The sequence below is a fragment of the Centropristis striata genome, chromosome 21 (genome assembly GCF_030273125.1).
Source record: "Centropristis striata isolate RG_2023a ecotype Rhode Island chromosome 21, C.striata_1.0, whole genome shotgun sequence".
Classification (NCBI taxonomy): domain Eukaryota; kingdom Metazoa; phylum Chordata; class Actinopteri; order Perciformes; family Serranidae; genus Centropristis; species Centropristis striata.
This window is the reverse complement of record NC_081537.1, coordinates 12,864,714-12,883,455: the sequence shown is the minus strand read 5'-3', so window position 1 is coordinate 12,883,455 and position 18,742 is coordinate 12,864,714. Positions and strand designations below refer to the sequence as shown.

General features: G+C 39.7%; 2 protein-coding genes across 3 annotated transcripts; both read right to left on the bottom strand.

The window, feature by feature from the left end:
- Nucleotides 1-1,225: 1,225 nt before the first annotated feature.
- eif3c (eukaryotic translation initiation factor 3, subunit C) lies at nt 1,226-11,956 on the bottom strand. Its single transcript, XM_059324494.1, has 23 exons — nt 11,796-11,956; nt 9,440-9,557; nt 9,288-9,353; nt 9,006-9,195; nt 8,752-8,877; nt 8,549-8,600; nt 8,042-8,166; nt 7,802-7,932; nt 7,330-7,483; nt 7,100-7,203; nt 6,428-6,569; nt 6,134-6,259; nt 5,663-5,756; nt 5,303-5,490; nt 4,905-5,129; nt 4,627-4,818; nt 3,845-4,016; nt 3,588-3,747; nt 3,280-3,345; nt 2,960-3,047; nt 2,660-2,825; nt 2,409-2,450; nt 1,226-1,660 (listed from the first exon to the last, which is right to left on the bottom strand). Exons 2-23 carry the CDS (start codon nt 9,535-9,537, stop codon nt 1,575-1,577), a joined length of 2,793 nt encoding a protein of 930 aa, XP_059180477.1. The 5' UTR covers nt 9,538-9,557; nt 11,796-11,956; the 3' UTR covers nt 1,226-1,574.
- A 164-nt stretch (nt 11,957-12,120) lies between these two features.
- On the bottom strand, nt 12,121-18,539 carry LOC131959333 (mucin-2-like). 2 transcript variants are annotated; one of them, XM_059324495.1, is made up of 9 exons: nt 18,371-18,539; nt 15,460-17,573; nt 15,275-15,323; nt 14,923-15,072; nt 14,427-14,516; nt 14,100-14,225; nt 13,871-14,005; nt 13,068-13,136; nt 12,121-12,427 (listed from the first exon to the last, which is right to left on the bottom strand). In XM_059324495.1, the coding sequence occupies exons 2-9, from the start codon at nt 17,533-17,535 to the stop codon at nt 12,393-12,395; spliced, it is 2,730 nt and encodes a 909-aa protein (XP_059180478.1). In that variant the 5' UTR covers nt 17,536-17,573; nt 18,371-18,539; the 3' UTR covers nt 12,121-12,392. The 2 variants fall into 2 exon arrangements, with proteins under 2 accessions (XP_059180478.1, XP_059180479.1); XM_059324496.1 differs by having other exon boundaries at nt 14,463-14,516.
- Between the last annotated feature and the right edge of the window lie 203 nt (nt 18,540-18,742).

The following is an 18,742-nucleotide window of genomic DNA, read 5'->3' as shown; positions in this document are numbered from 1 at the left end:
TTCTTTTGCATCTCCATAACATATATCAAAATTGTGACTTTAATTTGTGCAAGAAATATGATTAGAACAAGTTAAATGCAACACAGGACACCCTATTGACGGATTAGAATTGTTAAATGGGTTTAGAGTTAGCCTAATAACAAAAAATAAGCTTTTTAAAATGAGCTACTTTTTCACATTTCTGTTTCCAGTTACAGCCACATTTTGGAGAAGTCACTTCTTGTCACAGTCACATGACCACCACACCAGGGTGTTGAGTATACGTCGCTTAGGGATTTAATGAGTTAATGTGAAGCATAAAGCTGAATATGTGAGATTATAGAAGATTTAAAGTGTTTGTTACACGGGTGTCACCATGGGTTCTTATGGGTTAAACATTACTTGGCTCACATTGACACAGATGTAGATCAAATTAATTAACTGGTGGTTGGTAGCTTTGAAAGAATCACTATTACCTGGTTTAGTTGTATTACTTCTGGCCACGGCATATTCCTCACTGCCACTGTTAACATGTACACAGGTGACAGGTACATCTCAATAAATTAGAATATGATAGAAAAGTCCATTTCCAGTAGTTCAAGTCAAATAGCCCCAACCAAGTATTGAGTGCATATAGATGGACATACTGTTCAGAGGCCAACATTTCCATATTAAACATACTTTAGAAAATTGGTCTTTTGTAATATTCACATTTTTTTTGAGAAACTGAATTTTAGGTCTTCATCAAATGTAAGCTATAATCATTATAATGAGAAGAAATCAAATAAATTAAGCCATGAAATGTTTCGTTCTGTGTAATGGATCCATGTGTTATTTCCACCTTTTGAATTTAATTACTGACATACACTTTTCTGATATTATTTATCGAGATGCACCTGTATAGCATATTTAGCAATTGGATAGACATGCTTGTTTTTTAGTTGCCTAAAAAGCAGTTCATCTAGTTTTATTAAAGTTCTGAGAAATATTACTGACACATCAAGAATCAGGATGCGATGCCGGAAGCAGCGACTTTCAAAATCGGACATATTTAGGTTATGGAAGACCCATTTCAGGAGGATTTCATACAAATTTCTAAGTAAACTAACACACAAACTCACTCACATTACACGAGTTTATTGTGGGGAAGGTGAGGTTTACGTCATAGATTTGTTTGTGTCACGTTATGATTTTGTATTTGAATGTATATAAAAAACAAACTGTCAAAAAGAGAATGAAAAACACGTTTCATTGTTGTTATTGTTTATTTAATAAGTTTAAGCCAACAAGACTTGACGCGTCTGTCACCTGACTGCTGCTACAAGCCAGCCACACTGCAACTCCTTTCAAAAATAACCTTAAAAACTCCTCATGTTTCTCCAAAGAAGCTGGCTGAAATAAAGCACTCTGCAGTTACAGCGTGGAGGGCTTGAACTGCCGTAACTTCCAGCTGTTTCAGGATCAGCAGAAAGCCGTTTTGAGTCAAATGAAGGAGAACAGCACGCAGCCAAGAGCGAGCACAGAAAGCCAGGTTGTTATTGTTATGGAATGAAGACCGGTTCAGGTGGCAGGACTGAAATCCACACGCTCCAAACTCAATAGTTGCTTTGGTGGTTCTGATTTCTGTAGCCGCCTCCTCTCTGGTAGCCTCCCTTGTTCTGCTGGTAGCCACCTTTCTGATCTGTGGACATGCAAAGAGGAAAACATGATTATCCAAAGCATAGGCATTAATTAAATATTTAACCTCACATTGTTTTAATGGTTTACAGTCCATATGCAACAATTAAAAATTGCCAGTAGAAGAAAACTAAAAGGCCAGAAGGCACCAGTATGCTTCTTCAGAACTGCTTGTCAGATGGTGAAACAGCTTCATAATCCCCCTCCCCCATAACTTTCAAACACGTGAGAGGGGGAAATGGCAATATCTGTTATTGTAATATGTATATCAATCTTTCTGAAACCAACAATCTGACTTTAAAACACGCTTCATAGTATAAATTAGTCTGGGTTTGAATTTTTTCCCTCTAGAACTCTATTTTTTGACATAATTTCTGTCACTTTTAAAGTGAAGAACTTAGTGTAACACTATATGTTCGAAGAGAGACTTTATTAAAATATGGGTCATTATCCCTGTATTAAACCTAATCCCTCTCCCTCCTCTGTCACAGCCAGATCTTTACCTCTCCTCCCAGTGTAGCTGTTCAGAACACTATGAACTAGTTCTGTTCAGGCATAACCTGACCCTTATCCTTAACCCAGCATTTTAATGCATTACAAGTATGTTACTGATTAAATGCACACAAACTTAGTCAGCAACATAGTTAAAAGCAGCAATGAATAAACAAACACAAAGCGTCTGCTGATCAGTGGGCTTAGAGGGTCATCATGTGGTCAGAACATTCTTTGTAACCTCAGTGGGGTGAACATACCTCTGTTGTAGGATTTGTTCTGCTGGTAGCCACCTTTCTGATCTGTAATGCAAAGAAAAAGAAAAAGTTATAATTTCCAGGAAAGCACTTTTAACCGTTAATAATGATGGTGACAAAAGCTTAAGATATGTTCCAGGAATATAACAAGATTTAGCATTCATAGCATTAAAAATAAAGTTTATTAACAAACAGGGGGTGTGAACAACATGTGGTATATATTGCATACAGTAGAGTGTGTCGTATAACCTCACCTCTGTTGAAGTAGCCTCCATAGACACCTTGCTTGAGGTCGAAGACGCGCTCGTTATTCTCCACCAGGCTGCCCAGTTTCTCAGCCAGCTGCAGTGCCATGTTCTGCAGGGAGGTGGGCTCTGTGCGGTGCATCACAACGGTCTGTGTGGGCTGGTCCAGCGACGCCTGCAAGAGGACACAAAACATTGAATTAAAAAAAAGAAATTACACAGATAAAAAAAGCAAAATGTGAATGTAAATAACACATCTTTAACATTCTATTGCATCTCTTCTTCACTCCCACAAATGATTACACTCACCATCAGCTCCTCGTTGATGATCATCTTGCTGATGATGCTGTGAACTGTAGGGATCTCCAGCTCGAACATCTCAGACAGTGTCCCCATGCTGCAGGACGGACAGAAAAATGTTAACACTGTTTTTTCCATTAAAAATTCTCTGAGAGGAAAATGAGCTTTGCCTAAACTTTTATGGTATATATTAACACTTGTAGGCAGTACAACACCTGATTAGAGCCATTTCTGATATAAGAGGATACAACCTGAAGCTTCAGCTCAAAGCTCACGGTTCTACACAAAGCGGTGCTTGAGCAGTGACCATGCTGGCATTTTGTGTTTACCTGATGGAGTCGTACACACTGCTGTACGTGAACAGGTAAGTCCTCAGTGACTCCTCCTGGATCTTCCTGTAGATGGAAACAAAAAACAGAAAAATCATGAAAACTGAAAATATTGTAAGGCAGCATATTGAATTTATATTTATAAACAATCACTGCCAGATTTAAATCACTGCAGCATGATTTATAAATATCAAACTGAATGTTCACCGTCACATGAACCGATAATAAGCAAACTAAACAAAATCCTTTAAACCAATAAGACATAACTTGATAGATGAGAGTGTGTGTGTGTGTGTGTGTGTGCTAACCTGACAAGCATCTCGCGCACTCGCTGCGTCTCAGGAAACAGGTCCCAGACTTTACTGTTCATCTTCTCATTGATGATGAATGAGTGGCAGGTACGCCAGTCTCCCATCTTCATGGCCTTACTGGCTGCCACCACGTGCTCCCTCATGCTCTCTGGGGGTCCTGGAGGACAAAGAGACCAACAGTTATCCTCTCTGGTTCCTCTATAGTTTAAACATTCTGGTGTAATGAGGACGACAGAAGACGACATGTTGCGTACCCAGCAGCGGCTGTCTCTCTCCCACCCTGAGCTGGTGATGGAACTGTTTGCTGATCATCCTGCGACGGGCATCAAACTCGTGAGCGGCCATGTATGGGATTTCCAGCAGCATGGCTGACACCAGGTACACACACTCCAGCAGCTCCAGGTTGATGTGCATGTGGAATGGCACCTGCGAGCGAAAGCACCGTTAGGATAATGTAATCCAGGTTCCGTCCAACCTGACAACAAGTCAGTGCTTTAACCCATTAAGAACCAAATCCGCCTTGAAAAACACCCTTTAACACCTCACCACTGTTTTAAAAGCACCTCCCATAACCTGAGGGTTTTCTGAAAAACTGCACAGAATGTCAATGTTGACTAAATCATTTATTTCTCAGCCTCTTAAGCAGATAGAGACATGAAATAAAAACCATTGGTCCCTTTAACTGTAAATCATTGCCTTTGTCCTCAAACAAACAAAAAAAATGAAAAATGTGCTGTGCTCTGTCTGTGAAGAAATTTCACATCTTTGTGCCCAAACAGTGAACCCCAATGAAAAGAATAGGGGAAAGTACAAGCAGAGGACTGCCACAAGTGTCTAATGGGAAATAACGGATGATGAGAGGGATTCTTTTTGTATCTATGCATTGATATTTAGGAAAATTCTGTAAAGTATAACTGTAAGGCACTTCCACATTGGCTTCATTTTTCAGGCCCTGAGGCTATAACCACTTCTTTTATACAGTCTATGAATACACGCAGCAGCTGTACTCGGACTGATAGGCTTATACAAGACTTACCTGTCTTCTCTTTTCAATCTTCTCCTGCTCTGCGTTCCTCTCCTGCATGTTCCTCATGAGCAAACCCTGTCCCAGCAGCTCCTTGGCACGGCCAGAGGACTGGATGTCCAACAGGGCATTGTGGGCATCTTTAATCATGCCTTGCCTGAATGCGCAAATGCCGAGTTGCACCATGGTTCTGTTGTACAGGATCTAGATCATAGAGAGAAAGCAGGTGTTTAGACATAAAGCTGCTCAACAGAACAGCTATACACCTTAAATGAATACTGAATGTTTACCTGTACGGGCGGGTCGGCGTGCTGGATGTTGTCCTGCAGGTGGCTCATCAGCATCAGGTCGCGGGCCTGGTACCAGCGTGAATGCAGAGCGTGGTGGTAGATGTGGCAGAGGATGGCGCAGGTACGGATACGGTCGGTGCGATCCTTGGCGTAGATGAACTTGCAGAGACGATCCATGATCACAGCGCTGTCCTCCCCCTCACTCTCCTCCTGGTCCTGCTCAGACTGAACAGCAGACAGAGATAAAATCAGCACATCACACCCAGTAATATCACAGAGATGGCTCCTCAGGTCATGAAAAGACACTATACCTATAAACACATTTGCAACCAGATACACTTCCATACCCTAATCTGACTGAGGATCTGTTGAGTAGTGCACTCCAGTGTTTTCCTCACCTTGGACTCTCCCTGAAGGCCCAGGCTGCGCCGGTGAGCCTTGTAGTCAAACTTGTAGTAGGTGTGCATGATTCTGCGCAGGTAGATGCGGCAGATCTCCTCTGTGCTGCCTTTGTTCTCCATGTACTCGAGCAGTCGGTCAATGATGCCACAGACGTGCCCCTCATCTTTCAGATTGTCGACATACTCTGAGTGGAGAAGAGCGCAATGAGCCAATAGGAAGAGCTGCTTGAAAACCAAAACTGATGGCGCAACACACTTCAGGGAGTCTTGCAAAGACATCTTCCATAACTTTATGATTTACTTTCACAATATATAACAATTAAAAATAACTTGTGAGGGTTTTCTGGTGTGGCTCACCTTGCGAGTGGGGATCAGTGTTCTGCATGATCTTGGTAAACTCCTCATCCATCCTCTCTACCAGGGTTAAGATGCATCCACGCACTCTGAATGGCTGACAAAACCCAGAATACATTTGATATTAGCAATGCAATCCTCTCTTTTGACTTATAAGACAAAAACAAAGTATGCAGTTTGTGCAAAAGGTATATTAATTCCATGTTAGCTCCCATTTTTTAAAATAATGCAGCCAAACCTCATAATATACATTATAGATCATACACGAAACAGGGTTGCTGCCACTCAGTTTAAAAAGTACCAGAAATTAATTATCAAATCAGTTATTCATTTTCATTAAATTGTTGTCGATTTACGATATGGAAGAGCAAAACATTTTTACATTTAAAATCATTTTAACCACTCCAAGAACAAGCTGCCAGCCGAAAGTACGACAAATGTAAAAAAAAAAACAGAAAAGAAAAGAGGAGATACCTGGTCTGAGATAACCAGAGTCTCACTGTCCTCTGCGATGTTCTCCCCGATGAAGATGTTGTTGTTTTCAAACAGGATGTCCAGCAGCTCGTCTATACACTCCAGGCACTTCTTCCACATGTCGGGCTAAAGGGAGACAGAGTCAGAATGATTCAGTCTGAAAGTTAAACATTTTGCTGCTTTTAAGCATAAATCTGCAGATTTGTCATCCCATTATTGAAAACATAAAACACTATTAATTAAGTTAAAATATTTAAATGAATTTTTAATCGTTTCCAGATCAGGAGCTTCTACCTTCATGAAGGCTGCCAGGTTGGGGTTGTAGTCGTACAGGGAGGCGATGATGTTGAACTTAATCTTGACCGTGATGCCTTGGCCCAAGTTATTCTCAGCAGCGATGTTTGCCAGAGCATGGAGCAGTTCAATCTGAGCAGCCCTGTCAGAGGGAGAGGAAAAAGGAGTCATTTAGATCTCATAAACTGTTATATTAGTTACATTGTATTTCAATATTGTCTGCAATGATGATTATTTTAAGTGTTACAATTACAAAGTCTTTTCGTGATTTACAATACTTACAAGGAAAACATTAGATAAGTGAGGGTAAATAAGATGTTCTAACTTTGCTCCCCCCCCCCAAAAAAACCCCCCAAACATAATCGCAATTACAATCACATTAATTACAATTACTTTTTTGATATAAAAGATGTAGTGTGTAGAACTGAGCAGAATCTCGCCCTGCTCAACCCTTATTTTCCAAGAGTGTCAGGGAATGTAAAGGTAACGTAAAAACATGAAATTCCCTCAAGGACCCACTCCTTATGAAAGCACAATTATGATTATATTCAATTTTGGACAATAGATCCCACTGAATCCGACACACAGCTCCTTGAAAGAGCATTACTACAAATAACATATGCCATCATATTTCTGTATTAGGTGGGACTTTTGTGAAGGATGAGATGTTACCTATCTGTTCCCTTTTTGCCTCTTGCTTGCAGGATCTCATTCAGCTTCTTCACCACCACTGGTACGTTGATTTCTGTGCCTTTAGCGAACATCTTGGGCTTTTCCTGACAAATTAAATGAATCACTTACATAACTGGTTGATTCACTGGTTGAGACAAAAAGAAAACTATTTTCTAGGCTTGCAGTGTTTCACCAGCAGTAAAAATAAAAAAATCATAACTCTTCTTTACCTTGACCATAGGGGCGCCTCCCTTCACCTTCTCCCAGCCTCCTTCGACTTCCTCTCCTCCCTCCTCCTCAGCCTCCTCCTCTAGACGTTCCTTCTTTTTGGGCTTCTTTTTCTTCCCAAGCTTCTTTTCGCTGGACTTCTCACTCTCCTGGGTCCTGAAGAAAGACAGTGTGTGGTGTTAAGTACACATGATACTGTAAGAATAAAAGCAACTGCTAGGACCTTATTTTACCGACTAACTGCTGGGGATGAAACTCACCATTATTTTCATTGTTAGTTCATCTATGAATTCTTAATTTCCATTATATTTTTGTTGACTTACATTCCGGGAAAGCAGAAAAATCTTTATATTTAAAAAAAATAAAGTAAAAAAAAAACATTTTTTTTACCACTGTAATTATCAAAACTAAATAATTAGCTTTGTGCTTTCTGTTGTAAACGAAAACTAAATAGGTGCTCATAAGAAGACTCACTTCTTGAGGAAGACCACAGCGAGGGAAGAACTCTTTCCCTCCCCTTCATCCGAGCTTTCACTGCCACTGTCCACGGTGTCGGAGCCCCAATCTTCATCGTCATCATCATCACTACTAGAGGAGGACTCATCCTGTAAATGGAAAGAAAAAAAAAACACGTTAGCTCATATTATAATCGGAACATTTGCAGCAGGTTTCCTTTTTTCTCTCTCTGTAGTAAACTCTTGTATGGCCTCTCACCCCGGATCCCTTGGCAGACTTGAGGAACTTGCTGGCATCTGGCGTGGGTTCAGGCTTTTTCTTCAAGAAGGACTTGGCTGACACACCATCTTCATTTCCTTCGCCTTCACTATCAGAAGATGAGCCTGGTAGAAGAAAAATAAGAATTATTTTTAGAGAGGATCCTTGCATTAAGTCACAAAAAAGCAACCATGATATCTTCAGATGTTCACGTTCACCTGTGATCTTAATGCAAGCACTTTATTTCCTAAAGGTTGGCAACAGCATTTAGTACAAAAAAGTGTTGTGAATTAAGTTTTTCTCAGAGGGTAAATAAAGACGCTTTCACTGACTTTGGGTGGAAATAAAACTACAGGATCCTGAAAAACATCAAACCTTTTTTTTTTTTAACATGTAAACACATTTGACCCATCTGATATTAGGATGAACATGACTTGTTTATTCACTCTTACTTTCTACAGAAATGTTGTGATTTAATACGAAAACATGAATCAACAGCAAACTTACCAGAATCCCCTGCCTCCTTCTCTTCCTCTTCATCAGCTGACTCCTGTGGGTTCTAAGAGAGAGAGAAAGACATTAAGACTTTATTTAGATCTTTGTTTATCTAGGCCACATTCACATACATGTAATTATTAGTGTAGTTATATATTGATTAAGTTTGTGTATGATTTAAGACAGGACCACTGTGTGAAAGTTTCCTAATTTACCTCCTTGTATGCAGCTACTTCTGTTTCATAATCCCTGTTGTATTTGCGGATCTTCTGACGTAGTGTGCTGAGGGCTTTTGCATTGTTTTTGTTCATCTTCTTCTTGCCTTCTTTGTCCTCCCAAAGCTGAAAAGAGAACAATTTAATTGCACTGGAAAAGTCGGGACCAGGACAATCACGTCAGAGTGCTTTAATGGTAATATACTTTGTTATATTAATACATTAATATACTGGTTTAACTTGGAGCTACTGACCTGGTTCAGGTAGTCCTCCAGATCAGCCAGAAGACGGATATAAAAAGGGGGAACCCCCTCTTTGTCCACTATAGTCTTGCTTTTGAGGAAGGCTCGACATAACTGCTCAAACTCCTCCAAACATTTGGCCATGTCACGAATCTTCATAGCATTTCGGATAGTCTTGATGAGGTTGGTCAGCTCCTCAAACCTAAGATATAAGAATGAATGTATTCAAAATAATACTACATAAGACAATCTGAACAGTTTTTAGTAAATGCTGCTTACAGTTACCACACCAACCTTTTGTCTTTGGCGCTGCGCACCACTCTCTTAGTGTCCTCCTCATCATCACTGAGAAGCAACGACCTGTGAAAACAACATGAATGTGTTTGAATAGTACAAAAAGTAGAATATGAGTCCTGATGATAAGATTTGTTTTTAATTTTACTGACTGCTTGAAAGTTGTTCCGGGTGCTTTAGGGGTAATCTCATCGGCGGATGAGGACTCCTCTGACTCGCTGTCAGACCCGGTGGCAAAGAAACGAGACATTGCAGAAGGAAGCGGTCAATCTGTGGAGAAAATTAAGTTACAGGTGTGAGGAATGGTGTTAAAAACATTACAGTTGATTCCTTTACACCTGTACTATAATAAATGAGTCAATAGAAAACCAGCTTCACTGTCATTTATTAGTTAGAGCAGGATGAAAAACTTCCTAATGATTTCATTCATTAGTTTTGCTCATGAAGGTTAGACTATAATACGGTTGAGTTCAAAGGACATTCCAGTAAAACAGGTGAAGTTTAATTTTCCTGTTAAAGTTACAGCTGCTGGCGAGACAGCATCAAACAAATGTGTCAAGAATGTTTTATATTTAAAATGTTTTTAAATGGTTAGTTTTAAAACTGCATGCAAGACATACTCATATACAAAAAGACAACTAGTCAACTTGATGAAGATAAACATAAGTAATTAAATCGTATGTTAAGATACATTTATAAATAATTGTATTTTTGATTGATCTATTTTATGTAATGATTTTAATCTTAATTTGCATAACAGAGATAAAATATTAACTATTACATAATATAAATTGAATATAAAGGTAATTAGTGAATAGGTCCATCTGAATAAGGACGCTAGTTAATTATTTAATAACTTTTGGAGACGCGGTGGGAAATTGTGTGTTTGTACTTCTCACTCCTTTTTGAAGATTTAAAACAAGGCATCAAGTGGTTGTCGACCATTACTTTTCAAGCTAGCCATTACTTGGCTGCCAACATTGGCTTACTTTTTCCACACTAAATAATGACTTAAATTTATATAGTGTTAATCTGTTATTCTGTCTCTGTTGTCTGTCTGTGAGTGACAAACATCACTATCTATGCATGCGTAATTCACTATATGTGTGTGTGTCCTCTCTGTGCATGCAAGACGCTTTGATACAATGATCATGTGCCAATATTGTTTTAAAACTATGATTACTCTAGATACATCAAAACGGAATACATTTATTCCATCTGTTTAAACTTAGTAAGATTCTATCATCACAAAAATTTATATTTTACGTTTTGTATTTTATGTGGACATTGCAAAATCTGTGTCTCCACTAATATCTCTGCAAGTCATAACGGGGCAGGAGGTTGTGTTGAATGTTTTGGTAACAGGTGAGGTCACGGACATGGTGTGGGAGAGATAACCGTCTTCACTGCTTGGTGACATGACGTGTCCACAATATTGATTAAAACTGACGAATCAACGGTTCGAGAGGGACGCAGCTTCTGTAGAGTTCAACCCACATTTTTTTTATTAAACCTCTATTAGGATATAAAATAGGGTTCAGGGAAAATAGAGGGGGTCCAGACTTCATGAACTGATCCGCCTTAATCATGTAAATTAGGGAAGTGTGGTTTGAACCCAGAGACTACCTATTTCTCGACGTATTGTAATAAAATTATGTTAAACTGACAACTTGGACGTCTCCTGCTCATCATTCCTCATCAAATGATCTGCGCAAAGAAATAGGTGAGAGGATTTGCTGTTGGAGTCAGATTTCATTTTAAAAGTTTCTCAACACAAGAAATCCAAGGACATGAGACACAAGGGACAAAATAAATAAAATTACTGACGTTACTACGCAACAACTCCTCTATGGCAACAACAAGCCAACTTGTTTGTTTCTTACCCTTATTTTGGAATTGCTGTTTATTTGATTTTGTTTGTTACTTTTCTTAACCCCCTGGCAAAGAACTGTATATATTGTAAATTGTTATTGCGAATAAAAAAAATAAAATAAAAAAAACAACAACTAGCCAACACGAAACTGGACAGTACATATTTTGAAAACTAAAAGCTGGCGTTACCATGGTTAAAGGTTAATTAACGCCCAATAAAAGTTAGCACTATTGCGGTAACTAGCTTTTACTGAGCTTTTTTTCAGACAAAAGTCGACGGGGCTCTGTGCAGACGTTGGTGAAGTTAGCAAACTGCGGCTAAGCTAACGTTATGTAGCTTTGACAGATGGAGTAGATCACTGCCGTTAGCCAGGAAAACTGACACGCAAGTTTAGTTGCAGTTTTAAGTCTCACCCGTTAATGACTTACCAATGACACCCCGTGGCCTATTAATTAACAAGCTAGCGTTAATTTATATCTGATAATAAGACGTGAACACTAACGTGGCGCGGGTTTGTTGCTAAGCTAACACCAGCCGACAGGGAGCACGGGGCCTACCCGCATGTGTAGCCGGTAAATACAGACTAGCGAAGACTAATCACGCATAGTTCAATCAAATATTTAAAACAGACTCACCTACGTCCTTGTTAAACCTATCCTGTGGTGTGTCTGTCTGCTTTGAATCGTTATAAAATCCAGTTTTGCTGAAAAGCGGCCACAAATAAAGGCGTGCGACAGCCTTGCCGGGTACTTGCGTCAGGAAAGGAAGTGAGCGGCGGATCGACCAATCATAGGCCGGTCCGCAGCTGAGGCCTCAGGGCTGTGCTGCCACCTAGTGGGGAAAAATGGTTGTTCACCACACGCAAAACCATCCATCTGAAATTTGTAATAATTCACAACAATGAGAGATGTAACACTAAAGATATGGATAAAATAAAAAGCACAACTCACTCTTTAAAATAATCCACACCATATTTATTTCGGATATCACAGATAATCCATGCACACTTAAAACCACATTGAGCCTCTCAGAGTAAGAAGTGGAACAATAGGTTTATATTTCATCATAAAAACATCATATTTTCAAAATGTGAAACTCCATATTAGAGGGCATGAACTTTAAACACAAATAGTATCTTAATTTGCCCGTTGTCAATTAATATAATTAGGATTAGTATTGCATATATAATATTTACAATAAGTGGTTAAAAAGTGAATATGATGCGATTAAGATCAGCATTCTTGCTCTTTACTTTTCTTCAGCAGTTCTGCGGGGAAAAAGGGAAAATTGCATTAATACCACTTTTACATTTTAAACATGGGACAAAATAAATTAAAAGTGGGATCTTGACACAGTTATGAGAGCAGACCAAATAAAAAAACAAGAGGAGAAAGTGGGATTTTCAGCTTTAACAATTCCTGTAATAGCCAAAATGTTGCACTCAATTTGCCTAAAAATATTCAGTATGTATAATAAAAGCTTGTGAATGATAAGACGGATCTCTTCACAGTAAAGTTTGGCAAAGTGTTGGACTATCTTGGAACTCCAAGTGCAACTGCCTGAAATGAAAGACCTAATAAGGACTTTTGAGATCATTGCTGTGGATGTGTTTTGGATTAGTTACATATTTTATACTATCTGTATGTGTACTGTGCTGGACTGTTATATTTCTGAAAATGTTCAATAAAAAGAATGTTAAAAAAAAAAAAAAAAGCTTGTGAATGGGAACAATACATTAAGCAACATTATGATCTGATAGGTATGATTGTGTTATTACTGAGGCTACTAAAAAAAGTTGCCTTAGGAATAAAAGTCACATGAAGGATTGTTTAAAAAACAACAACAAAAATCCCACTGATATTTCTTTAATCCTAAAACACTGCAGCATATTGTTTTCCAAGTTATACCTTTCAGTTCCCTTATTTCTTCTGCTTGCATGTTGAGTTGCTTTTCAAGCACGGCACAGTTTGCGCAACCTGCAATACAATTTGAAGCATTACATGACATGAAGACAAGGTCCCTGCCAATAATCCTTTATCTTCTGCTTTTTATTTTCTGCATATTGGACTTGAATAAGTGAGAATTACTTCACTTTCTCCTGCTTCCTCAAGTCAGCATCATGTGTTGATGGTGGTGCTATTGCAGTAGTTATTATCCACAGATATCACTGGCCTCTGCAATCTGTTTTGATTACTTTTCATTTGTTTCTTTATTAATGCAATAATTGGTCTTTCCTAGTATAGCAATTTATATACAGGGACATATTTTTACTTGATAGATGTGTTCATCTTATCATGATTGAACTTACAAGCTTGAGTCACTTCTATATGGATAAGCTTTCAGTAGTTGTTGTCAAATGTTTGCATCTGTATGAAAATAAATGTAAACCAATTTTAAGAACGTAATAATGCGCCACTCTTTTGTTTCGGTTTAGATCAAGGATTTTAAATCATGACCTTTATGATTATTTGTAAGAGCTATAAAAGACATCTGAAATGTAAGCTGAAATGTTACTAGAGCTACAAGATCTTAACAGCAGATGGTCAGCCTGTACATGCAGACATACAAAAAAGTCCTGTAAGATAATGCACAGTCCAGGTTACTGGATCTGTTCAGTAGACATTTCACATCAGAGGTTTGATTAAATCAGTCCCATAAGACCTCCAGAGGACCCAGCTATTTAGTTTGGGATCTCAGCCCCCCAGCTTACCGTGGCCTTTGGGTTTAGGTGGCAGACCTCTATGGCTGCTCGCAGGCTGTTTCAGGGCTCTGGCTCTGCTAACACGATCACATGAAGATGTTGAGATTTCAGCAGCAGAGCTAGCTGGCACTGCAGCATCTGAAACTATGTGAAAGAGAACAGGTGAGTAGGCTCCTGAACTCACTAGACCATAAAATTGTTTCATTTAACATGACAATAAGGTGCAATCCAAACCTACCATCTTTTTGGGTTTTAGCTGGCAAAGCTCTATTGCAGGTTGTAGGCTGTTTGAGGTTTCTGGCTCCGTTGGCAGCAGGTAAGGACGATGTTGAGGCTTCAGCACTACGGGACGGTGAGGGAGCATCTGAGAGGAAGAGAAACAAGTGTGAGTGTGTATGTAGTGAGCTCAGATAAGTCCTTTTTTAAACACCATCATAATAACTGTTGCACAGTTCTAGTTATTGTCAGTTAGCTTTTGTGCAAATAAAAACCATGCAAATCTTTAAAAGGGCTAACAAAAAAAAGAATAGCTGAATGATGATGCCTTTTTCTGCAAAGTTTTTACCCATTTTCTTCCTCTTTGCTATTGGTAAAGCTTCACCTCTGGTTAAAGGTTGCCTCTTTGCTTGTGAAGTCTTTGTCACAGGGTTAGTAGCTGTTTCATATGAAGAGGGAGAAAAACAACACAAAAACATTTAAGATCAAACCAAGCATATCACACCAAACATTCGATAATAAAAAATTCACTTTCAAATTATTTTTATACATAGTTTTAGGCCCGTTTCAAAGACAATGGAGGTAGAGGTAGTTGGTATTTTAATCAGTTTTGAGATAAAAGTTATAATATTATTATTATTATTATTATTATTAGGGTTAGTACTGTCATTGTGGCCCTTTTCCAAGCTGTCCCCTTTTTGTTTGTTTATTTTGACTTTGTTATTGGGGCTGAGAAATACAAATGTATAGATAAAACACTTTAGTTTCTCTACTGTCAAATTTATGCACATTTAAAAATACATTTGTAACAGAATATCAGGATAAACAGAATATAAACTGAGTACCTGTAGGTCCACGGAGTTTGTTAGTGCTTGAGGAAGCTGCTGCGTTGCTTCTCGCTGATGGCGGCCTGAGACGTGTCGCTGCTCTCTGGATGCCTGAAGGTAAGCCACTTGCCTGTGGTCTCTGCAAGCCCGAACTGGGCAGCTTGCATCCTGACATTGGCACACAGGGACGACAGTGGAGATAGTGAAGTGCATAGCGCATACACAAACAAATCTGAATATTGGTTCACAGCGTGCACTGAAGTTTACAATTCTCTCACACAACTTTAATAAGTAATTGACCCTCAGCATTTATGAAGGATAAAACAGCAATCTACCAAGCCCATGTAAAAACAGAATGCACAATGCCTACCTTGTGTTGTTGAAGGACGTAACTTGTAGGAGCTTGATATTCCTGTCGTCTTAAACACACAACAGATAATACCATCAAAAGACTGTCATAAATACATGCACTCAATGTTTGTGTCCATCCATTTAATTAAACAGAATGTGCCGTCAACATTTTGTACATGTATTACAAATAGTTTCAAGTCATACCGCCTGGGGTGCATCAGAACCAGCAGCAGTCCTCAAAGCTTCTGCCTGGGTTCGTTGTCTCGTCATGGGCAAGCCTGATGTTGCCTCAGACCTTCCTGGGATTGCGGAGGCTGGCTTGTGTTTAAACAGCTGCGGTGCAAGTTTCGAAGGAGGCACAAGGGATTTAGCAGCTGGATGCGCAAATGATGTTTTCCGTTCACTTATGATGTTTGATGGGACGTCTGATGGCACCTGAGTATCTGTCTTACTGGGACCATCCCCATACAGTTTTTTCTGTGTGCCTATAGCTTTGCCCTGGTCTCGTTCAGTGTTTAGCTTAAACAATTTACAGTTAGGCATTGGTGTTGAAGTGATGAGACAGTCCGAATCCCAATTGATTGTCTCTCTTTTGTTGCCCTGCCTATCCATGCTTTGATGGCCCAAAGTGTCAGGAAGACCATCTGTCATCGGTACATCTGATCGTGAATGATCGTTAATCTCATGCTGGGCAACTGCAGAAGCCACCTCCGCAGCTGGCTGAGCTTCAAACGTGCTCTCAGGGGTGTCAACCCTCTTGGTGTCAGAATCTGTACTATCGTTTGTCTCATTATGTTTTATCAGTTCAGGCGGGTGGACTTCAGAATTGTTTTCTTTGGGGCTACTTGTTGCATTACAGCCCTTAGGAGGAGAGAGCTTGTCAAAAGTGTTCTGCCAATTGACATTGGAGCTTGTTTCTGAAAGAGTTATTGTGCCGTTCTGCTTCGAAGATTTAGGCTCAAAAGTGGTGTTTATAGATACTGAAGTAGCCTGATCATTTGCCTCACTCTCTGGTTTGGAACAGTTTACACCAGATGAAGGAAGATCCACTGTCGTATTTTGAGGCCCAGATATTGGAGTAGTGGTGTTTAAATCGGTGGAGGAACTCAAGTGGGGGGGCTGCAGGGAGGTAAATGTGCGGTTCAAAGACACGTCTGGTTTTGGGCTTGATTTTGGCATCTCGCTGGTCAACTCAGCATCATTGCTGGTGAGTGGCTCTTCATTGTTACTTTCCACAGTATCAGAAGTCATCACAGGTTCACCATGAAGCTCAGCGGTGACATTCTTTGAACTAGTGTTGCACTGCATATCAGAGGTAGAGGTCTGGGATGCTGCAGACACGTCACTCGAGGAGCTTATATCGTGAGTAACATTAGCAGGACGGGTACCAAGCGTTTCCTCGGCTGATGTTTGAATCTTCTCCACAGTCGGTCCAATGGGCTCTGGTGACGGCCTACTGTTTTCCAAAACACTGCCTGTAGAAATATCTGGAGTTGCTTCTAAGAAGGTTTGCGTCACGTTTCCCCCCACACTCTTATCAGATTGTTCACTAAAGGAGATTGTGGAGTGGGTGGCATTTTCAGTAAGAGTACTTGACAAGTCGTCATTCTGGTCTGGTCTGCCAGGCTCTGCTGCAATTTGTCCACTGGACTCTGAGGGAGGCATTTCTTTCAAATCATCAACTGGTGAAATGTCCCTTATGGCCTCTATGGAGGATAATTCTTCTACTTGTGACTGCTCTGAATCATGTGTAACATCAAGGAGAGTAATTTCTGGGAAATATCTGACATCCAGCCAGCGCTCAGGAGCAAACAAACTCTCAGGGGGGTCATCCATCTTTGCATTGGGGGTTTTACAACTTGTTGTTTGCTTAGACAATTCAGGAGAGTGGGCTTCAGAATTGTTTTCTTTATCACTTGTACTGTCACTTAAGCTCATATCAGACAAAGCTTTTGTGCCATTCTGTTGAGAAGGTTTAGTATCGAGAGTCTCAGTCTCCACTTTGGGACTGCTCACATTAGATTGGAGAAGATCGAAGGTGTTATTCTGAGGGCCTGATATTTGAACAGTGGAGTTTAAATTGGTGGAGGAATTCAGCTGGGAGGGCCGGAGAGGGGTCAACTTCCTGCTCACAGACCGAGCTGTTGCAGGTGTGGCGAGCACGCTGCCAGATAGAGTTGAATCACAAGTTGCATCCAGGAGGGTGATTTCTGGCAAGGTTTCCTCATCCAGCCAGCACACACGAGTATCCATGGCTCCTAATGATTCCCCAGAATTCATTTTTTCAGATGTCCTCTAAGACACTCTGTGGCTGCAGCCTGTGGATAAAACAATTGAATTAATACAAAGCCTTTTACTTTTACATTACAATATCATCATGTAAATGTACATTAGGACAATACGTCACAAATATTGACAACTTTGATTTCGAAATGGCTTTACTACTCAAATGTACAAATGGGGGGAGGGGGGACTGACATAACTGGAAAACTGACATTCTTGCATTGACATGACATGACAAGTATCATGAGCATTAATGTTCCTTCAAAGAGTCATTAATGTTCATGACACATCCCATGTCATGTTTATGACACGCTCATGTCACTCTTATGTAGACACCTTAGAGTAAAGTGTAACCAATATTAGTGTCAACAATAAAACACTGATAAACTAAACTGATAACTAAACAATCTCCCTCTAGCTCCTCTTTGCTGGGTTCTTATCTGATGACTATGAATGTGGCAAATTGTCAAAGAAGTGATGATCTTAAAGGGGTAAAATCACATGATCTGATTAACTAAGGATGTAGGCGATTTTACCAAAGGTGGCCGGCGTCATGACGAGATGATTAAGGCAAAAAAAAAAAAAGACTTAGGCGATTATTTTAACAGTGTGACGATAGAAAACATATTACGTTAAGTAGATAAAATAAGATTGACTCTTTAGACAGCGGTAAAGGATCACAAACGACCCAGGTAACATCCACACCAGGACAGTTAGATAAATCACTGACTGATGATGTGTTGAAGTTTTTAGTGTTGAGACACCCGAATGAGGCTAAGCTAACATTAGCTTAAAAACGGTAGTCGGTATAACGGAAACAGTTCTGACTTACCTAACTCAACAGGCACGTCTTGAGGTACGTTTGAGGCCGTGAAAACACTTTGAAGTGTGTTTTTGATATTCGCGTCTGTTGATGAACTACTTTTTTAAAGAAACGTCAACTGGACGTCAAAACAACATAACAAGTCTCAGGCGCCGCTCCGGTTCAAACGTCTGACTTCCTTAAACTCATTGGATGTTTCCAACCAATCACAGCTTGAGACTTCTTCTTCATGAGTTTAAACTGTGTTGGGGAGACACTGCCATCTGCTGTCTCGATAAAACAAATACATGTAATTTAATTCATCCAAGTTTAAAATACTCTTTATTTTTGTGATTCAGTTCCAATCATTTTGAACTGAACTTTATAATCAGTTTATAAAGT

What these genes read in the sequence shown, in the direction of transcription:
- eif3c (XM_059324494.1), bottom strand. Translation starts at nt 9,537, where the DNA reads ATGTCTCGTTTCTTTGCCACCGGGTCTGACAGCGAGTCAGAGGAGTCC. An exon ending in AGATTGAAAAGAGAAGACAG is followed by an intron (nt 4,017 to 4,626) that starts GTAAGTCTTGTA and finishes TTTCGCTCGCAG; the next exon opens with GTGCCATTCCACATGCACAT. An exon ending in GTGCGCGAGATGCTTGTCAG is followed by an intron (nt 3,346 to 3,587) that starts GTTAGCACACAC and finishes TTCCATCTACAG; the next exon opens with GAAGATCCAGGAGGAGTCAC.
- LOC131959333 (XM_059324495.1), bottom strand. Translation starts at nt 17,535, where the DNA reads ATGAATTCTGGGGAATCATTAGGAGCCATGGATACTCGTGTGTGCTGG. An exon ending in GTTCTGATGCACCCCAGGCG is followed by an intron (nt 15,324 to 15,459) that starts GTATGACTTGAA and finishes TGTGTGTTTAAG; the next exon opens with ACGACAGGAATATCAAGCTC. An exon ending in CAAACTCCGTGGACCTACAG is followed by an intron (nt 14,517 to 14,922) that starts GTACTCAGTTTA and finishes CATATGAAACAG; the next exon opens with CTACTAACCCTGTGACAAAG.